This window comes from Neolamprologus brichardi, chromosome 13, assembly GCF_056152115.1.
Source record: "Neolamprologus brichardi isolate AB-2024 chromosome 13, ASM5615211v1, whole genome shotgun sequence".
NCBI lineage: Eukaryota > Metazoa > Chordata > Actinopteri > Cichliformes > Cichlidae > Neolamprologus > Neolamprologus brichardi.
Window position 1 is genome coordinate 316,865 of NC_142116.1, and position 18,868 is coordinate 335,732.

The 18,868-nt window shown below is 47.4% G+C and overlaps 1 protein-coding gene across 4 annotated transcripts; it reads right to left on the reverse strand.

Moving 5' to 3' along the window:
- Positions 1-989: 989 nt before the first annotated feature.
- On the reverse strand, positions 990-18,412 carry znf318 (zinc finger protein 318). 4 transcript variants are annotated; one of them, XM_087849864.1, is made up of 11 exons: positions 17,966-18,412; positions 16,483-16,592; positions 11,309-11,897; positions 10,010-11,192; positions 9,252-9,346; positions 8,955-9,054; positions 8,274-8,590; positions 5,827-6,015; positions 5,599-5,692; positions 4,917-5,035; positions 990-4,148 (listed from the first exon to the last, which is right to left on the reverse strand). In XM_087849864.1, the coding sequence occupies exons 1-11, from the start codon at positions 18,221-18,223 to the stop codon at positions 1,353-1,355; spliced, it is 5,850 nt and encodes a 1,949-aa protein (XP_087705990.1). In that variant the 5' UTR covers positions 18,224-18,412; the 3' UTR covers positions 990-1,352. The 4 variants fall into 4 exon arrangements, with proteins under 4 accessions (XP_087705990.1, XP_006806914.2, XP_006806915.2 ...); XM_006806851.2 differs by having other exon boundaries at positions 4,917-5,128; XM_006806852.2 differs by having other exon boundaries at positions 5,827-6,018.
- Positions 18,413-18,868: the final 456 nt, after the last annotated feature.

Consider the following 18,868-nt stretch of genomic DNA (forward strand, 5'->3'; position numbering starts at 1 on the left):
CTCAACAGGTGATGAGGGAACAACATTTCCTCTTAGTAATTTACGCTCTGCTTTACAACCCTAAATGGGATTACAGCCTCTCATCTGCAAGTTCTTAAACAGGTTAACCACAAATTTAGTACATTACAGTGAGTTAATCTGGGTTAGCTGGATCAAACACTGAGAACCAGTGAAAGGACCATGACTCAGATCTTCACATTGACATATTTCCCAGACACTAAGAAACTTTTGACGGTCTGGTTGCTAAATTAAGCCTCACCTCGTGTTCTGAGATGCCATATTCTCTGTAGGTTCAGGAACTTTGAGGTCCAGGTCTCAGGTTGGTTTCTAGCATTTCCCAGCCATTCATCTATTCTGAGACAGATGATTCAGTTCAGACCCTTTACACAGGGGAAGACATCCAGCAAGTCTGAGATCAACAACAGAAAGGTCGCCTATAAAAAAATAAAATAAATACACCGATGGCTTGAAAATTTAAGAAATGTCCCTGGGATGAACTGTCTGAACTTTGTTGGGCTTTTTTTGACTTCAGGAATCTTTTATTTCCCGAAAGGTTCTAGGCCAACATTTCCTGTGACAAGAAGCAGAAATGAGGTGAAACAAACGGTCGGTCCAGATGAACTGTGAAAGGGTTCAAGGATTAAAGTGTTCCAGGTTCCCCTCAGAGTACGGAAACTCACAGGAGTCCTAGCAGACTCATCCAAATCATCATCATTGTCAGCTGCATCTCCACTTTCAACAGAGAGCACCTCAGACAGACACTCTGCTGCCTCAAAGGACAAGTTGTGTCATTACAATAAAAGACTGTGCTTGACCGAGCCTGGTTTATGTATTTCAAAGACGGGTGAGCACTCTGATTTTATAAGGTTTCTCGTTCAGTAGATCGGATGGCAGCCATCTACATGAGCTCACTAGTCCTGTTAGGTGGAATCATTATTCATTTAAATGCAACTCCAAAACGCAACACACCAGCGGTCCCAGCTGCCAAATATGATCAAAGAGAGGAGGTTTATTGTGTTATTTAAACAGAAATGGCATAAATCAAGCAGTTTACAGGTTTATTTGAGTATTTAAATTCTTCTTTTAGTCTATTGGAAACCTATGAAGTGTAAGCAAAAGCTGCAAAACTAGGAGACTGCTGGGTGAGGACACGTTTCTATGAGATCAAGCAGACCTAAAAACAAATTCTGGAGAAAACAGTGAACAAAGGAATTCAATTAAACTCTAAATAAATCTGGTCCTTTAGACAGGTGAAGTCCCTCCACTATGTGACACATTGTGGCTTCAGCCTTTCTGGATAGCCGAGCGGTTAGAATAAGCCCCGCCCCCATGTCACAAAGCCCAGTCGCCTCCTACTCAAAGTTAAAATCATATTCAAAGTCCAGTGAGGTCATGTCAGAGGGCAAGCCCAGTGTTTCTGCAGTTATCTTCATAATCTGAGGGTTCGCCTCACTGGACGCCTCAGCCTCTGGCTGCGACACAGAGCCAGCATCTACCATGTCCAAGTTCTTTGGGTCTGTAGTTGCAGCATCAGTGTCACCTGAAGCTGACTCGGGTTCTGGTTCAGGCTGGTTCTGGTTCAGCTGCTGTCGGGTTTGGTATCTTGTTTGGGATCGAGTTTGCCGGGTTGGCCGAGGAGCAGGCGGGGTTTTCTTACCCCTAGTTTTAGGACCCGTTTTTGGTTTGGGTTCAGGTTCTGTGTCAGAATGAGTCTCTGGATGGAATTCGTTGACCTTGCTTAATCCTGACTGTTGGGGCTCTATTTGACTTTCTGGACATGGTTTGAGCTGGGACTCCAGTCTGGAAGACTGACTCTCTGGGAAGACTTGGGGATCCAATTTGGCTGTCACGGACCGGTCTTCAGGTGCACTCTGAACCTCACACTGAAGCGGGGGAGACACTCTTGGTTGAGCCATTTGCGTGTTTCTTTCATTAGGTAGAGCCAACTCAGATGCGGAGTCTTTGGCAGACTGCAGGGACCAGACAGACATAATTTGAATGCCTGAGTTTGTCGGGGTCAGTGGGTTTTGTGGCTGCTCATTTGGATTTCGTTGTGGAGATCTTTGGAGTTCATTTGGAAGCGGGAACTGAGTAAGACCTTGTGCCTTGGGCTGTGGTTCAGGCTGGAGTTCAAGGTGTTGCTGTGTCTGTGGTTTGGACTGTGGCTGGGACCCAGGTTCAGGGTGCAGTTTGGGCTTTAGTTGGGACTGTGGCTGAGACTCAGGTTGGGGCTGTAATTCTGGGTGTGGTTTGGACTGTGGTTGGGGTGTTAGGGCTTTTGGAACTGGAAATGGACTTTTACTGCCACTACTGCCTTCAGCTCTAGTATCTGATGCTGGTTTGCTGAAGGAGGAGGGGCCCGTTTGGCTGATGCTGCTGTAGAAGATGCCAAATAAATCTTGGGCTCTGGCTGCAGCCAGGTTGCTCCTAAATTTGTCCGATTTCTGAGCTCCATCACACTTATTCATGAAAGGTGGAGGTTTGACAAACACCGTACGAGTCTGCTCACCCTCTGGAACACCAGGAGCTGCCACGTCAGACACAATCTTTATCATGGCTGGTTGTGCTGGAGTAGCTGTGGTAGCTAAAGAAGTTAAAGATTTTGCCTGTACTGGGACCGACTTTAAGTCGACTGGGACAGGTTTAGAAACTGGTGGAGCAGGGTTAACTTTAGAAGGTGTAGGAGTTGTGAGACCTGCAGGGGTAGGATTTGACTGGACTCGGGCAGGTTCAAAAACTGGTGGAGCAGTATTAAATTTAGAAGGTGTAGGAGTTGTGAGATCTGCAGGGGCAGGAGTTGACTGGACTCGGGCAGGTTCAAAAACTGGTGGAGCAGGGTTAAATTTAGAAGGTGTAGGAGTTGTAACACCAGCAGGGGCAGGATTTGGCTGGACTGGGGCTGGTTCAGAAACTGGCAGAGTAGATTCAGATGGTACAGGCACCACGGGTGGAGGTCTAACCTGAAACAGGGGAAGGACTCCCTCAAATGGCCCAAGTTTATCAACGTATGGGACCATTTTAGTCTGAAGCAGACCATTTCCGGAACTCACGGGAGGAGGCGGGAGTACTGCGCCCTCTGTTGGAAGAGACTCTACTAAAGTAGGGTTTTGGGGTTTAATGGACAGAAAGGTATTCAGAGATGCAGGTCTGCCCATCATGGTTGGCTTCCTCAGACCTAGAGCAGGTGTAGGGAGGTTGGGTCGGATCCGTCCCCGGTTGGACATCCAGGGAGCAGATACGCTTGGTTTGTTTCCCAGCTTCTCTGCGATCTCTTTGGCAACAGCTACTGACTTTGCAAAAGAGTCTTCCACCGAGGGTGACTTGGCAGCGGCTTCATCCTCTTTGATGAATTCTGCAGCAACTTTCTCCGCCTCCTTTGCAAGCATGTTCTCCTTCTTCTTCCAAATGAACTTTCCGAATGTGGTTGTTGCTGCTGTAGTTGGTTTGCCGGCCTCCAGGCTCTGCTTGCGGAGCTTGGCCCTCATGGCCGGACTGGGGCCACAAAGAATTTTGGGCGGTTCGTAGGGTTTTGGTAGTGGTTCGGGGTTGCTGACTGCCGGCTTCTCTGGCTCAAACGTTTTAAAACCTTCCCTCTCAGTTTTAGGTTTGCATTCATCTCGCTCTTTCTCATATTTGGATCTGGCATCTGAATATTTGCCACCTTTAAATTTGTCCCCATCATCTTTTGAACCATATTTGGGACGGTCATTAGCATCGGTGCGGTAATGGTACCGATATTCCTCATCCCTGCTGTATCTGTGCCGGCTGTCCCTCTCGTCTTCCTCTCGGCTGTAATGGTACTTGTCATCCTTCTTGCTGTAGTTGTACTTTTCATCATTGTTTTTCTTGCTGTAATAAGGCCACTCTTTTTCAGGGCTCTTGGCATTCTTAAAATCGTCCTTTTTGCTTGGCTTCAGCTTATCCTCGTCTTCCTCCTTTTTAATTTTGGACTTGTCCTCCTTTGAAGCATTCTCTTCTTTCTTTTTCTCCTTTTCCTTTTTCTCTTTTTTGTGTTTGGACTTTTCCTCTTTGCTGCCTTTCTCATCGTCGTCGTGTTTGCGTTTCTTTCCACTCGCCTCTAAGGCCAGTCCCGCCTGGCGGTCCAGGTTCCGCCTCTGCTCGTACAGTGGGTTCTCATACATTTGTTTCTGGTGAGGAAGAGTCAAGAATATATATTGAATTCCACTTTGGTCACTTGACATATAAACATGTAATCTTACAATCTACACATCAGAATTGATCAAACCCCAGAAACACACTGCTCAAATAATTCAAAGCAACACTTTTTAGAGCATGGGGAAAATTCCAGGTGACAGGCAGTTACTCTGAGCTGGACATAGATGCCCCTCAGCCCAACAGCAGAACTGATGTCTGCTCCTTTGTACAGGATGAGAACTGAGGAGCATGTTTAGGTGCTGCAATGAAATTTCAGCATAATGAACGAGCCTTTGACGTCTTTGAATTCAGTTGTTCATAATTTTCTCTTCCATTAAACCAGGGTTGTCGAACTCCAGGCATCGAGGGCCGGTGTCCTGCAGGTTTTAGATCTCACCCTGGGTCAACACACCTGAATCAAACTATTAGTTCATTACCAGACCTCTGTAGAACTTCAAGACACATTAAGGAGGTAATTTAACCATTTAAATCAGCTGTGTTGGATCAAGGACACATCTAAAACCTGCAGGACACCGGCCCTCGAGGCCTGGAGTTCGACGCCTGTGCATTAAACCATGTGGCTGTCCAGATTCCCAGGATGGGGAGGGATCCTCTGAGATCCGATGTGTGAAGTGTTGCTTTATTTATATCTATCCTTTATCTATATCAAGAAAAGGAAAGGCAGACCTGACCACCTTTAAAGGTTTCGGTGGCGCAGATCTCTGTATGTTTGGCAATGCTTAAGTCATTGAGTTCCAAACCTTATACTTCTCGTTGTGAGCGTGCGTGGTGACATGCTCTTCTGCACAGATGCCGTCGCCATAAAACTCTCTGCACAGCAGGCAGAAGAATCCTCTGACGGGTACCAGGAACTCCGAACCTGCAGCGCGACACACAACATTTTCAACCCTCAAACGGAGGATAAATGAGCTACCAATCATGTTTACCTTATGGAAGTGTCCATTTCCAGTACCTGTCAAAAAAGGAGAAGGTTAAAGAGACGGGGTGCTGACTTTTTTGGAAAACAGATGGTAAAGAGTTGAGTGGTTATTTAAGAGCAGTGAAAGATGGAAAAATGCTGCAGCTCCTCAGCAATAACCGGGTGCCTGCAGGAGATGCAGTCGAGCTGTTTTTGGGGTGATGCGGACACACCTGCACCAAGAACTTAGCGCACTTTACCAACTGTTGTTGCATTTTCAGCAGCTTTCAGAGCCATGTGAGGCATGAAAAGGAAACGAATCGCACTGGAGGTGCGGACAGGCGTCTCCGCTATGCTTCGATGCGAATCACTTCGTTAACACTGTTTTCATTAAGAGACAGAAATGGCAGCAGAGATCCACACTGAGCTCCACCTGGAACCAAAATACGGCTAACAAAATTCAGTGGTTCAAAAAACAGACTGTGATAAGTCTGCAGGATCCTCTGAAGGTGCAGCACAAGTACCTTTAGCGGGTTTAGTCAGCTTCTCGTCTGGCAGCTGGTTCTTTTTGATTTTGCTCGGAGTGGAAGCCCAGGGTCGGTCATACGGGTCCAGAGTCTGAGGGACGGAGAACAACATGAAATGTAACAGAGCAAACACGAGGAGCCCGCCGAGGTATGAACATCAACTGAATATCAAAGAGGGAGAATTTCAGACAATGTGGGCGATGATGCTTTAAAGTGAAAACCAACCTTTAGGTGCGTTTTGCTGTGCAAGTGTGTGAAAAAATCAAACATGGAACCACATGTAGCGTTACAGTTTTTGCACCAGTGGTTTCCAGCGTCATAGTATTCAAAGGGCTCGGGGGGCGGAGCTGGAGCTGCAGTGGCGTCGGGCGGCGTGTGCAGGGACGCCTTCGAAGGCGACAGAGTCACGGAAGTCTGCTAAACAAGAAGAAAGAAAGAAAAATGATGGAGAGTCAAGATGGCGGGGAGAAGAGCGACAGCCTGCATTCAGAGCAAAAACAGGAGCTCCTTTTAAAGAGTTTCTTACCTTGTGTGACTCTGCATTGAAGATGTCAACGTGTATCCCTCAGATGTTTTTATAGCGGCAGTAACTTCTTACGCAAAATTTCAGCTTGAGCACAAACTTGCAGCGGTCACAATGAAACTCAACAGTCTAAATTCAGTCTATAACCCTCCGCTCAGCAGCGTCGTTTTCATTAACGCAATCTAAAATCTGGATCTGACTCGTCCAGGATCCACGCCTTGGTAGCGTCACACCTTCCTGAGGCTGAAGCCAGCGTGTGACGGCCAAACCAGCCGAGCAGCAGCTGTAAACATGAGCCAGGAGCTGATTCATGTTGATTTCTCTACTAGCACCCGACCCACGTGTTTTAATAAACGGATTAGAATAAACTGACGTTTAACTACTCGAGGAGGGTTTCAAGGAAACACATAATTACTCACAGCAAACATTCAAATGTCTGTTCAACCCATCAGCAGCCCAGGACACCGCCACGGTCTGTTGGGGTGCTGATGGAGGACTTTCGGCACATTAATGAGCTGAGACCATGTGCAGATTCACACGTATGTGCTGCTTTTTTGCCTGACGTTGGATATATCTGGACGAGGATGGGGCGCTGTTCAAACCAACAGCGCTGCGTAAGTGCACCAAATGATCAGCGAGCAGTTACTGATCATCATCAATTTGTGTAACCTGGCTCAGTTGGCTGTCACAACTTCAACAACCAATCACTGATGAGGCAAGCTGCAAACGCTTCTGAAATGTACGCTGTGACCGAAACATTTATCATCACAGTCTGCAACGACTACGACTCAGTGCGGCCTTCCCACTGTCGCCAAAGCGCTCGCTCGTAGGCGGTCACAGGACTGTTGGGTTTTCTCTGTGTTATTGTAGGGTCGACCTTACAGTATAAAGCGCTTTGAGGTGACTGTTGTAATTTGGCGCTGTGTAAATAAAGCTGAATTGAATCACCTCAAAGACAGAAACTCCACCTCCAACTACTCCAGACTGGTGGAGCTTCGCCATGCACAGGTATAAATGTTGGCGGCCATGACAGTCCAGTGATGTCACAACAAACACACAGAATGAGAGGAGAGCGCATTCAAGCCCGACACAAGCACACGCGAATCCTCCTAAACGGTCTGTGGACACGTTTGCAGAGGTACGTTAGCTTGCTAATATGGGCTCCGATTGTGGTCATAAATATTTTGTGCTTGTAAACCAGGATTTGTGTGTGTGTGTAAAAAAGATTTGTGTGTGGACTTAGCCAAAAAATACATGTGAAACTAGATAAATTTGTGATTGACATGACACTGACCAATCAGCTGAAAGGAAGAAAAATAGGGTCAAAATTTGTACTTGTAACTTGAAACTTGAGAGCAGAGTTTCACACTTTTTGGCTAAGTCCACACACAAATTCTTTTTACACATACAAAACTGATTTACAAGCACAAAATATTTATGACCACTGTTTGAGCCCATATGCTAATCCTTTATGGAATTCAAATAATATTTTATTTTCTAGAAATACTTTTTTGACTTCCTGTTTCCATGTTTCACAGCTTGCTGAGCTGTGCTCTAAACTACATCACTCTAAACTAAAACGCGCTCTCACACTCAATGTAACGAAAACAAACGGTAGTAAAAGTACAAAGACATTTCTATGATGATGAATGGATTAAACTAATTTACATGAGACAGTAGTGAGGCTTTAGCTCCACCCAGCGATTATACAAATCCTTTACATGTCCGATAAACTTCTTGTTTGTTAGCAAAGCTTTAAAAACATTTCATTTCTCTGAGCTATCTATTTCCAGTCTAACGCGACAAGATCGCAGAATCTTGTCATGAAACATTTAAACTTCTTATATTTTTATATAAAACCATTAAAACAACTAATGTTCAGTGAAACTAGTTTCACTGCTGACGTGATGATGAGGCAGACAAAACTACAAGCACAAAGTAAAATCTTCCGAAATAAAAGCATTGAATTCAAAATCACAGCTCTAGAGGACGAAGTGGTCTGCAGGTGAACCTCACTGAGTGAATAAAGGAACATGTTCTCGGTGCTTCTCGACACATCTCGTCTGAGTAAACTGATCAATAACTGACCCTAGCTATGCTTTCTAACTCCGATATCACTTCCTGTTACCTCCTCTGCAGGTGAGTGTACCTTCATCATGGGGCCGCTGGCCGCCGGCTGGCCTTCTGGGCTCCTTTCCGCCTCATGTTTCTTCTTCTGTGGTGGAGTCTGCTGCTCAGCCTTCTGGACCTCAGGCGGTTTGCTGATCCTGCGGGGTCGGTCCGACGGGTTCAGGCCAAGGATGAGTGCCACTTTCTCGATCTCGCTGCGTTTCTTCTCGGCAGCCTCGTGCTCCTTGCGGAGGTTGGAGATCTGGGCCATGACCTCCTCCTGCAGGTGGCTGATCTCCTGCAGCAGAGGGTCCTTGTGGCCATCCTTCTCCCGGCGCTTCTTCCTCAGCAGCTCACCTGAAAAACATTGCACGGCAAGTGTCAAAGCGCCATCAGTGACGTTCCATCGAGGAGGCGTCTCCTGCAGCTCCATGTTTTCATGTCACAGCTAAAACAACAAACACCAAATGAAACTTTCTACAGCGGCAGGTTTCTGAAATGATCAGCTGTACACAGCTGTGCACATGTTGAATAAAAACAAATAAAGTCCCAGAGGCGATCCCTGAGGATCTCCAGTCTCACTTCAGCTGATAAAAGTGTCTGATTTTATACGTCATTAATAAACTTAAAACCAACAGCAGCTTTATAGGACGTCCCACCACATGCTGGCTGGGATTGCTGCGTGGGCGGAGCATAAATCACCTGTAACACAGTAACACACCTTGCTGCTTCCTGAGTCTCTCCAGCTCCTTCATCAGATACTCCTTCTTCTTCATCCTGATCTCTCGCTCCTGCTTCAGCTTCTCTCTCTCTTCCAGAACCTGAACAAACCAACACAGTCACAGGTGTGAACATCCAATCAGCTGAATCAGTGAGTCAGAGGCTCCACCCAAATCTACATCTTTCCTTCTTGGAATGATCCACATCTTAGTTTTTCAGGTGGAGCCAAAGGATGTGGAGGCATAAACTTCCTTCTGACGTAAATGCAAAGACGTGGGAAGAAGCGATGGAGGCTGACCTTCTGTTTCTGGCTCTCGTTGTTCTGCTCCTCAGACACTCTCGCAGCTTTGGCGCTCCCCTTCTCTGCGTGTTGGGTGGAGCTCTTCACCAAACCTGAGGATGGACAGACACATTTATTTACACCGACTGACCCACAGCTGCTCATCCTGCTCTCGCTGGTCGATGAAGCCAGTTTATTCTTCCAGCGCTCGCCAGTTCTGTACACTGGATTCAACTGTGGCCAACCATGTGTTACACTCATTATGGAGGCGGGTAAAAATAGTAACAACACATTTTAAAACTCCCTGAATGTTTATGACTTAATGACTCGTTTCTACGTGCAAACATTTGTGTAGTGCACATTTCAGCCTTCTCAACCTATTAAATAACACAGCGAATAAAAATGGCTAAGTACTCTGAAGCAAACAAACTATATATAAAAACAGAAGTAGCTTCTTAAAGCTGCATTTTTTTACTGTCCAGTAGGGGGCGACTCCACTGGCCTGACGGTAGAGAAGAAGAACTAGCTAGCTTACAGGTTCAGTCACTGCTTTCAGGTCTGACTAAATAAAACATGAAGTTTATTTTATTCCCCTACATGCTGTTTTGCAGAGGTGGCAGGGGGAGAAGTGAGGGGACAAACACTACAGCAACCTACACGCAAGGATCCACAAGAGGAAGGGGCGGAGCCACCTGGTTAGCAGTGAGGAAAACATCCCGCAATTAATCGTCATGCTCAGACTAAATGCGATAAGAGTTCGTTAAAAGGAGACTGACCTTTGACCCCTGGCTCAGGGGTATAAGCCTGTTTGTAGGGCAGTGTGGGGGGGTACTCCTCAGCAACTGTAGGAGGCGGCATCCTCATGTTTGGGGGTGGATATGTGGGGGGCCACTGCTGGGGTACGAAGGGCAAGTAATTCCCATACTGACTGTACACAGGTGGAGGGTAGCTGGGGTGCATCATGGCGGGGACCTGCACGGGGGGGTAGGTGGGGATGGGTACACCTGGATGAGGGGGGTGGCAGCTTGGCTCTGGAGTCTGACAGGGCGGCGCTGCCGTGTTGCTCCACTCGCCTTTCTCCTCTTTAATGTCATGGTCTTGGTGAGATTTGAGCGGAGCTGAGCTCTTCCTGCGGTCATCCTCGTCGCTGCTCCAGCCGGCGCCAGTGGCACCGCGTCCGTGGCTCCGGCTCCGGCTGGTGCTGCTAGAGCTGCCACTGTGGCTTCGTGACCTACGGCCCTGCCGGCTGCCATCAGAGCTGTCGGAGGAGTACCGTCTGCGCCGCGTGGGCGTCTTTGTAGGGGGTTTCTTCCCGTGGAGACGCTCTTTGGTCCTGGCAGCCATCTTGGTAATTTCGGCCACTCCGAGGTCCAGACCGATGGTTTTAAGCAGATCCTGGATCTTCTCGTACTCTTCTAGTGCCTGGCGCTCGCTCTCCTCCAGGGGCTCGTTCCCCGGTGGGGGAGCGGGGTTCGACACCTGGGCCGTGGTGTTGTGGTCGGGGCTGATGGTGGGCCGGCTCACATAACTGTCCGTGGAGTGAGGGGGCTGAAGGGTACATCCGTGTGTCTGAGCAGAGACCAGTTTCTGCTGTGGGTAGTCTCCATACAGCGCCTCCTCAGTTACGTCTCCATACAAGTCTAGACTGTGAGTCAAGACTGGCTCCGGCGCCGGCGGTGGTTTGGGTTCCTCCGAATCGCCATACAGGAATCTCTCCTCATCGTCAATGTCGTCCAGCACCTTCTCCTGAGTCCTGGGCCCCGGCGTTGTCATCCCCAGCAGGCTGAGGATTTCTTTGATCTCAGCGTCGAGGCCAGCACGTCGAGCCATCTGTGGATCAGACCGCAGCTCCGCAAGCATGGACGCCACCATGCGAGGGTCAGCGCCTTTGACGGCCTGCAGGAGCTGATCGGCCAGTCGGGACATGGAGCCATCCTGAGTTTGAGGAGAGTCCGTGCTCTGTAACAGAAATACTATGATGGTCATTTTGAGGAACTCCACCGTGGTCATCTCTGCTTTTTGGCTAACAGAAGCATGTATCGAAACACAGACTAAAACACTGTCTGCAAACTTACCCTGACGGATGGCGAGTCCTCGGAGCTGCGTTTCTTCAGGATGGACTTTGTTGGTAACGTGAGCAGCTCCTCAAGTTCCTTCCTGCGGCGAGCCATTTCTAGCTCCTTAAACCCTTTATTCAAATCTGTAGCATCACCTCTGCTGCGGCTGCTTGAGCTCGAGCTGGTGCTTGCACTGCGACTGCGGCTCCTCTGACGGCTCTTACTGCGAGCATAGCTCGTCCCTTTGCTGTAACTTTGTCCTTGACTCCTTCCTCTGGATCGAGACCTGGATCTGGGCCTAGATTTAGACCTGCTGCGGGGGCGACTCTTGCTGCGGCCCCGACTCTTGGCCCTGCTCCGGTCTGGACTGCGGCTCTGGCTCTTGGCCCTGCTCTTGGCCCTGCTCCGGTCTGGACTGCGGCTCTGGCTCTTAGCCCTGCTCCGGTCCGGACTGCGGCTTCGGCCCCGGCTCTTGGCCCGGCTCCGTTTCGGACTGCGGCTCTGGCTACGGGGACGGCTCTTGCTCCTTCCAAGACTCCTGGCCCGACTCCGGTCGGGACTGCGGCTGCGAGGTTTGCTCCGGCCCCGACTTTGCTCGTACTCCCGTCTACATGGAGACAAAAACATGAAGTAGCTAAACCTCACTGGTTGTGCAGATAACACATTTTTACCATTCACTGACACGTAATTGCCAGAAACCTCGACACACAGGCCGGGGGGGAGGTGTGGCAGCAAGTTTTCACACCAGCCTAGTAATCAACCAAAGACCCAGACAGACTTTTAATTCATTTGAAAGCCTGATGCTTAGCCTCGTCCACCCCAGCTGTAAAACTCAGAAACCAGTCTTACTTGTTATCATATATCGTCCACCTGGGCCTTACACAGAGTTTCTGTCTGATTTCTCAGACCTTTTATCTGATTTAGTTCTGAGCTGAGATAAAATAATTATTGTGGGTGATTTTAACATCCATGTAGATGCTAAAAATGACAGCCTCAACATGGCATTTAATCTGTTATTAGACTCAATTGGTTTCTCTCAAAATGTAAAAGAACCCACCCACCACTTTAATCACACTCTAGATCTTGTTTTAACATATGGCATAGAAACTGAACATTTAACAGTGTTTCCTGAAAACCCTCTCCTGTCTGATCATTTCCTGATAACATTTACATTTACAATAATTGATTACACAGCAGTGGAGAGTAGACTTTATCACAGTAGATGTCTTTCTGAAAGCGCTGTAACTAAGTTTAAGAATATAATCCACCCACTGTTATCATCTTCAATGACCTGTACCAACACAGCAGCTATCTGAACGCTACCCCAACAGAGGTCGATTATCTTGTTAATAATTTCACCTCCTCACTACGTACGACTCTGGATACTGTAGCTCCAGTGAAAACTAAGGTCTCTAATCAGAAGTACCTGACTCCGTGGTATAATTCTCAAACACGTATCCTAAAGCAGATGACTCGTAATCTGGAGAGGAAATGGCGTGTCACAAATTTAGAGGATCATCATTTAGCCTGGAGAAATAGTTTGTTGCTTTATAAGAAAGCCCTCCGCAAAGCCAGAACATCTTACTATTCGTCACTGATTGAAGAAAATAAGAACAACCCCAGGTTTCTCTTCAGCACTGTAGCCAGGCTGACAAACAGTCAGAGCTCTGTTGAGCCAACCATCCCTTTAACGTTAACTAGTAATGACTTCATGAACTTCTTCACAAATAACATTTGAATTAGAGAAAAAATTACCAATAATCATCCCACAGATGTAATATTATCTACAGCTACTCTTAGTACCATTGATGTTAAGTTAGACTCTTTTTCTCCAATTGATCTTTCTGAGTTAACTTCAATAATTACTTCCTCCAAACCATCAACGTGTCTTTTAGACCCCATTCCTACAAAACTGCTCAAAGAAGTCCTGCCATTAATTAATTCTTCGATCTTAAATATGATCAACTATCTCTAAAAATCAGCTATGTACCACAGGCCTTCAAGCTGGCTGTAGTTAAACCTTTACTCAAAAAGCATCTCTAGACCCAGCAGTCTTAGCTAATTATAGGCCAATCTCCAACCTTCCTTTCATATCAAACATCCTTGAAAGAGTAGTTGTCAAACAGCTAACAGATCATCTGCAGAGGAATGGTTTATTTGAAGAGTTTCAGTCAGGTTTCAGAGCTCATCACAGCACAGAAACAGCTTTAGTGAAGGTTACAAATGATCTTCTTATGGCCTCTGACAGTGGACTCATCTCTGTGCTTGTCCTGCTAGACCTCAGTGCAGCGTTCGATACTGTTGACCATAATATCCTGTTAGAGCGATTAGAACATGCTGTAGGTATTACAGGTATTGCACTGCAGTGGTTTGTATCATATCTATCTAATAGACTCCAGTTTGTGCATGTAAATGGAGAGTCCTCTTCACACACTGAGGTTAATTATGGAGTTCCACAGGGTTCAGTGCTAGGACCAATCCTGTTTACATTATACATGCTTCCCTTAGGCAGCATCATTAGAAGACATAGCATACATTTTCACTGCTATGCAGATGACACCCAGCTCTATCTGTCCATGAAGCCAGATAACACACACCAATGAGTTAAACTGCAGGAATGTCTTAAAGACATAAAGACCTGGATGGCCCCATCTTACCTTAATGACCTTGTAGTACCATATCACCCTGTTAGAGCACTTTGCTCTCACACTGCAGGCTTAGGGTAACTATGTGAGACTGCTGTTTGTTGATTACAGTTCAGTGTTTAACACAATAGTGCCCTGCAGACTGTTCACAAAGCTCAGGGATCTGGGACTCAACAGCCGTCTGTGTGCATGGGTGTTGGACTTCCTGACTGGCAGAACTCAGGTGGTGAGGGTGGGTAGATGCGTGTCTAACAGCATCACCATCAACACAGGAGCACCTCAGGGATGTGTCCTCTCGCCACTGCTCTACTCCCTCTACACTTCAGACTGTGTGGCCACCCACGGCTCCAACACCATTGTGAAGTTTGCTGACAACACAGTGGTGTTGGGCGCCATCTCCAACAACGATGAGGCGGCATACATGGACGAAGTGAAGAATCTGGCATCATGGTGCCAGGACAACGAGCTCCAGCTGAACGTCGGCAAGACCAAGGAGCTGGTGGTGGACTTCAGAAGGAGTCAACACAGAGACTACAAGCCCATTATCATCAATGGAGCTCCAGTGGAGAGGGTGCAGTCCTTCAAGTATCTTGGTGTCCACATCTCCTCAGACCTGACATGGTCTGCCCACATTCAGGTCCAGACCAAAAAGGCTAGGCAGCGCCTGTATCACCTACGACAACTGAGGAAGTTCAGGGTCTCTCCAAAGATCCTCAGGATTTTCTATACAGGCGCTGTGGAGAGCATCCTCACACAGAACATCCTGGTTTGGGAATAGGGATGGGTACCGGTATCCGGTGCCATCGACTGAAAAGTAGCGCACATTTCGGTGCTTTATTTTCCTGAGCTGTGATACACTTTAGATTCTAGCCAATCATTTTACGTTTTGAGGATAGTAGGCGGGTCCAGGTACGTACGTTCTTTTAGAGCAGAGCTACAGATTAAAAACGCCCAAGGCGAAGCGGTCAAAAGTCTGGCTGTACTTCACAGCAAAAGATGCAAACTCAGCAGCTGCAACAAGTGCTTTAAGCTGATACTGTGATACTGTCAAAGGAGGTAACACCTCGAATCTGATGAAACACCTGGCGACGCATAGCGTTTTTTTAAAAGCCGAGAAATGCGCCGTATTTGATAGCTTGCTGCGAGACCTCACACCGTGCACATCTACTGCGGGTGTGGTGCCTGTTATCGACCCGGAGTTAGCAACATCCCCCAAAAACCCGAAGAGGAGAGTCCTGGCCCCTAGCCCTGCCAGTGTAGCAGAAATGATGATGATGATGATGCAGCAGCAGCCGTTCTTCTCTGCGTGAGTAGCTTAATGTTGTTCGTGTGTAATTTACGTTGAGTAGGCTAACCACGTTATTACATTAATGCATGTAAGGTGAACTAGCAAACACCATCATAGCTACATGCGGCTGTCTTCTTGTTTGATGGCAGATACTCCCTTCACCCTGGCCAAAAAGGCTAAAATGACCAAAGAAAAAGTGGAAAACAGCTAAACATGAGAGGTTTTTGGACAAAGTTTGTGTTTTTCCATTGTTTAAGCACTGCTTCCAGCCAAGAGTGATGCCATATATGTCTTATAGCTGCAGAAAAGGCTAACATTGTTATCTTTTTTACAAAAAAACAGCTGAACATGAGAGGTTTTAGGGCAAGTTTGTTTTCTCCATTCTTTAAGCACCGGTTTGAGCACCGTTTTAAAAGTACCGGTTTGGCACCGGTATCGGATAAAACCTAAACGATACCCATCCCTATTTGGGAACAGCTGTGTGAAGGACCAAAAAGCTCTCCAGAGAGTGATCCGTACAGCAGAACGCTGCTGCAGGATTGCTCTCCCCCCGCTTCAGGACACCTACACCAGGAGATGCCGGACTAGAGCAGATACTGAAGGACCCGTCCCATTCTGGCAACAAACTGTTCCAACTTCTGCAATCTGGTAGAAGATTCAGCATCATCCGGGCAAGGACAGAGAGACTCAAGAGGAGCTTCTATCCCCAAGCCATCCGGGTCCTAAACACACACACCCGCCCTCTCACATCATCTATACTTGACTGAGACAGGACTCTCTTCCAGACACTCTAAACCCAGGCACAATGTACATTTCAAATTCCTTTAATTTTAAATATGTTTATATTGTCTATTCTGTAAAATAGTTAGATGTCTATTCTTATTAATGTACAGAATTCACCTGCTTGCTGCTACTACTGCACATTCACCCAATGTATATACTATATATATGTTGTTCTTACCCACCCCCCCATTTTTGCACATGTGGAGGAGCGTGTCAGGTTACATTTCACTGTGGGTTATACTTGTATAACTATGCATGTGACAAATAAAGAACCTTGAACCTTACTTGTTGTTCCTGGAGTATTTAAAAGTACTAGTATCAGATGACTTAGATGAGACGTTTCACTGTGAACATCTTTTAATGGTGAAATCATTTCCTTTTCACTACTAACATAAAAGGACCACATTTGCTGTTTCTTTATCCAGCTGTATTGCCTTCAACCATCACAATAAACATAAAATCTGCCTAATGATCACCTTTCGAGATGGCATAAGGAGGCGGAGCCAGAAGGTCCATTCAGCTCGTTGCCAACAGTGATGACGAGGTTGTGGTCCAGGGGAATCGGGCCACGTGGAGACAGAGACCTCTGTACGAGAAACACAAAAATTCAGCACTACATCTCTCAGAGCAGAATACCGACAGGACAGTCCAGCGCCTGTGGCACGTAATGGAAAAAAACAAACCTTTTCACCATCAGCGTGACCTGATGGAGATGTTTTATGGCAGCTTTGTGTTTTGTTTGGGGTTTTTTCAGGTTTCTGAGATTCTGATTACTCTACAGTTTCTAACCTGAGCGTTCCTGAGCTTACAGCGCCAAGTGTGGTGAGAGCAGAGCCAAAGTCCTTCTTGAAGTATCTCCAGGCACTTATTCTGAAGAACTATAATAAACTAGAATTTTACAGGTCACTGGGACATAAACTTCATGGCTGAAACAGCACTTAAACCAAAGTAAGATTTTACAAAGCTCCTTGTCTTGCAAGCTAAACGTCTACCAACATCATTATTACCAACAAACATCCCAACAGTCCTGCTGTTTAGCATACGTGCTCCAGGTGCCCTTTCTTCTGCTCACCTTCAAGGCCCTTTATAACCTGGCTCCTCCTGACCTCTCTGACCTGTTAAGCACTACCTCTTCAGATCTTCTTCTTCTATTAAGCTTGCTGTGCCTTCTTTCCACCTCAGCACCGTGGGAAGCAGAGCTTTCAGCTGCTCTGCTCCCAGGCTGTGGAGTGCTCTGCCCCCACATATAAGAAACACTGGTTATCTCCCCCAGATTAAATCTCAACTCAAAACTCCTCCATTCAAATCTGTATATTCACATTTTGTCATTGTTCTACTGTCTTATTCTATTGTTAAATGTCCTTGGGAGTCTTGAAGAGTCTTGCTTTTAAATAAAATGTATTAGTATTTTCTGAGGTTCCTCCTGGAGGATCCCGAGGTGTTCCCAGGCCAGCTGAGCTGCTGAGTCTCCGACGTTCGTGGTCCAAGCTCTCTCCACGGGACTTTCACCCCCTCCTGCCCTCTCTCTGGGAACATTTCGCTACAAAACCAGTGCTAGCCGTGGAATCTCCCTCCACGAAGCATCATTACTGCTTCACACTAATGTGAACACCACCATCACTGCCGTCAGCTGTATGTGTTTTTATGATGAGGGTGAGGATGTCAAGTTAAACGTTTCAAGGCTCGCTGTGTTGAAACGAGTCGTCGGGCAGACACGTTAAACAATAAAACTAAATAATAAACGCGGTACATAAACTGAAAGCTAAGCTCGCGATGAATTGGTCGTTTTTTAAAAGGGGTTTGGTCTAAATCTGATTCCAAACACACTCTTTACAAATGAGAAACAGACATTTTCCCTCTCGGCCGTATCCGTCCCCGCAGACCACCCACACCGGTGTGTGTGCGGTAACCTGCCGGCTGTCCGGTGTGTTCGGCCCGTTCGGACCCCGGCTCTCTCACCTCTCTCGGCGGACCTCCGGTCCATAACTCTCCGCCGCGGTTGCTGTCTGAGCCCGGGGAAGGGTACCTCCTGCGCGGCGGGGAGCGGCGGTAGGGATCCGGGGGTCCGTGATCGTGGTAGCCGGAGTGGTACGGAGGTCTGGGCCGGCTCCGGTCGTCCCTGTAGCCCGGGGCCGGGTAGGGCCTCGGCGGAGGCGGACCCCGGCCTTCAAAGGGAGGCGGGTAGCCCCCTCTCGGAGGAGGCCGACCGCGGTACATCTCCTTCCGCGGAGGTCCTGCGGCTCCTCACGGGCACGCTGCGGGAGAGCTGCGGAGGTCACTGAACGAGGAGGACCGAAATGCGGAACTCCGCGAATAAATTGCAGCTTTTTCTGCGGATATTCCAATACAAACGGAACTCCGAGCTTTAGCTACGTGCAACACAACGGCCTCCCGCTGCTTCTTCCTCTGCTGCTGCTCACCGACATAAACAGCGCGCAACGAGCTGCTGCCACCCGCAGGCAGAAACCTGTACTGCACACTCACAGCAGCACTCCCCTCGGCATCAGTTCTTCAACTCATCTTCCTCTGGGCTTTATTCTTCTCACAGTTTTCATCACAACAGCAGTACAATACAATATTATATATATCATATCATATCCATCCATGTATTCTTTTGTGCTTATCCATCTCAGGGTTTGGGAGGCTGGGAAGGGTAAACCCTGCCTGCATGTTCCTTTACATCTGTCGTGCACTCTAGAGGTTTCCTGGGCATGCAAATTCTTATACATCAGCCATTTTCACAGAAGCCAATTGGTATGCAAACTGATAGATCAAACACTTGTGTCCGTGTTGATAGTATACTTGCACATAAACCACTACATTGGACATTGACGTGTCACTCCATACCCCGCCACCCACTGG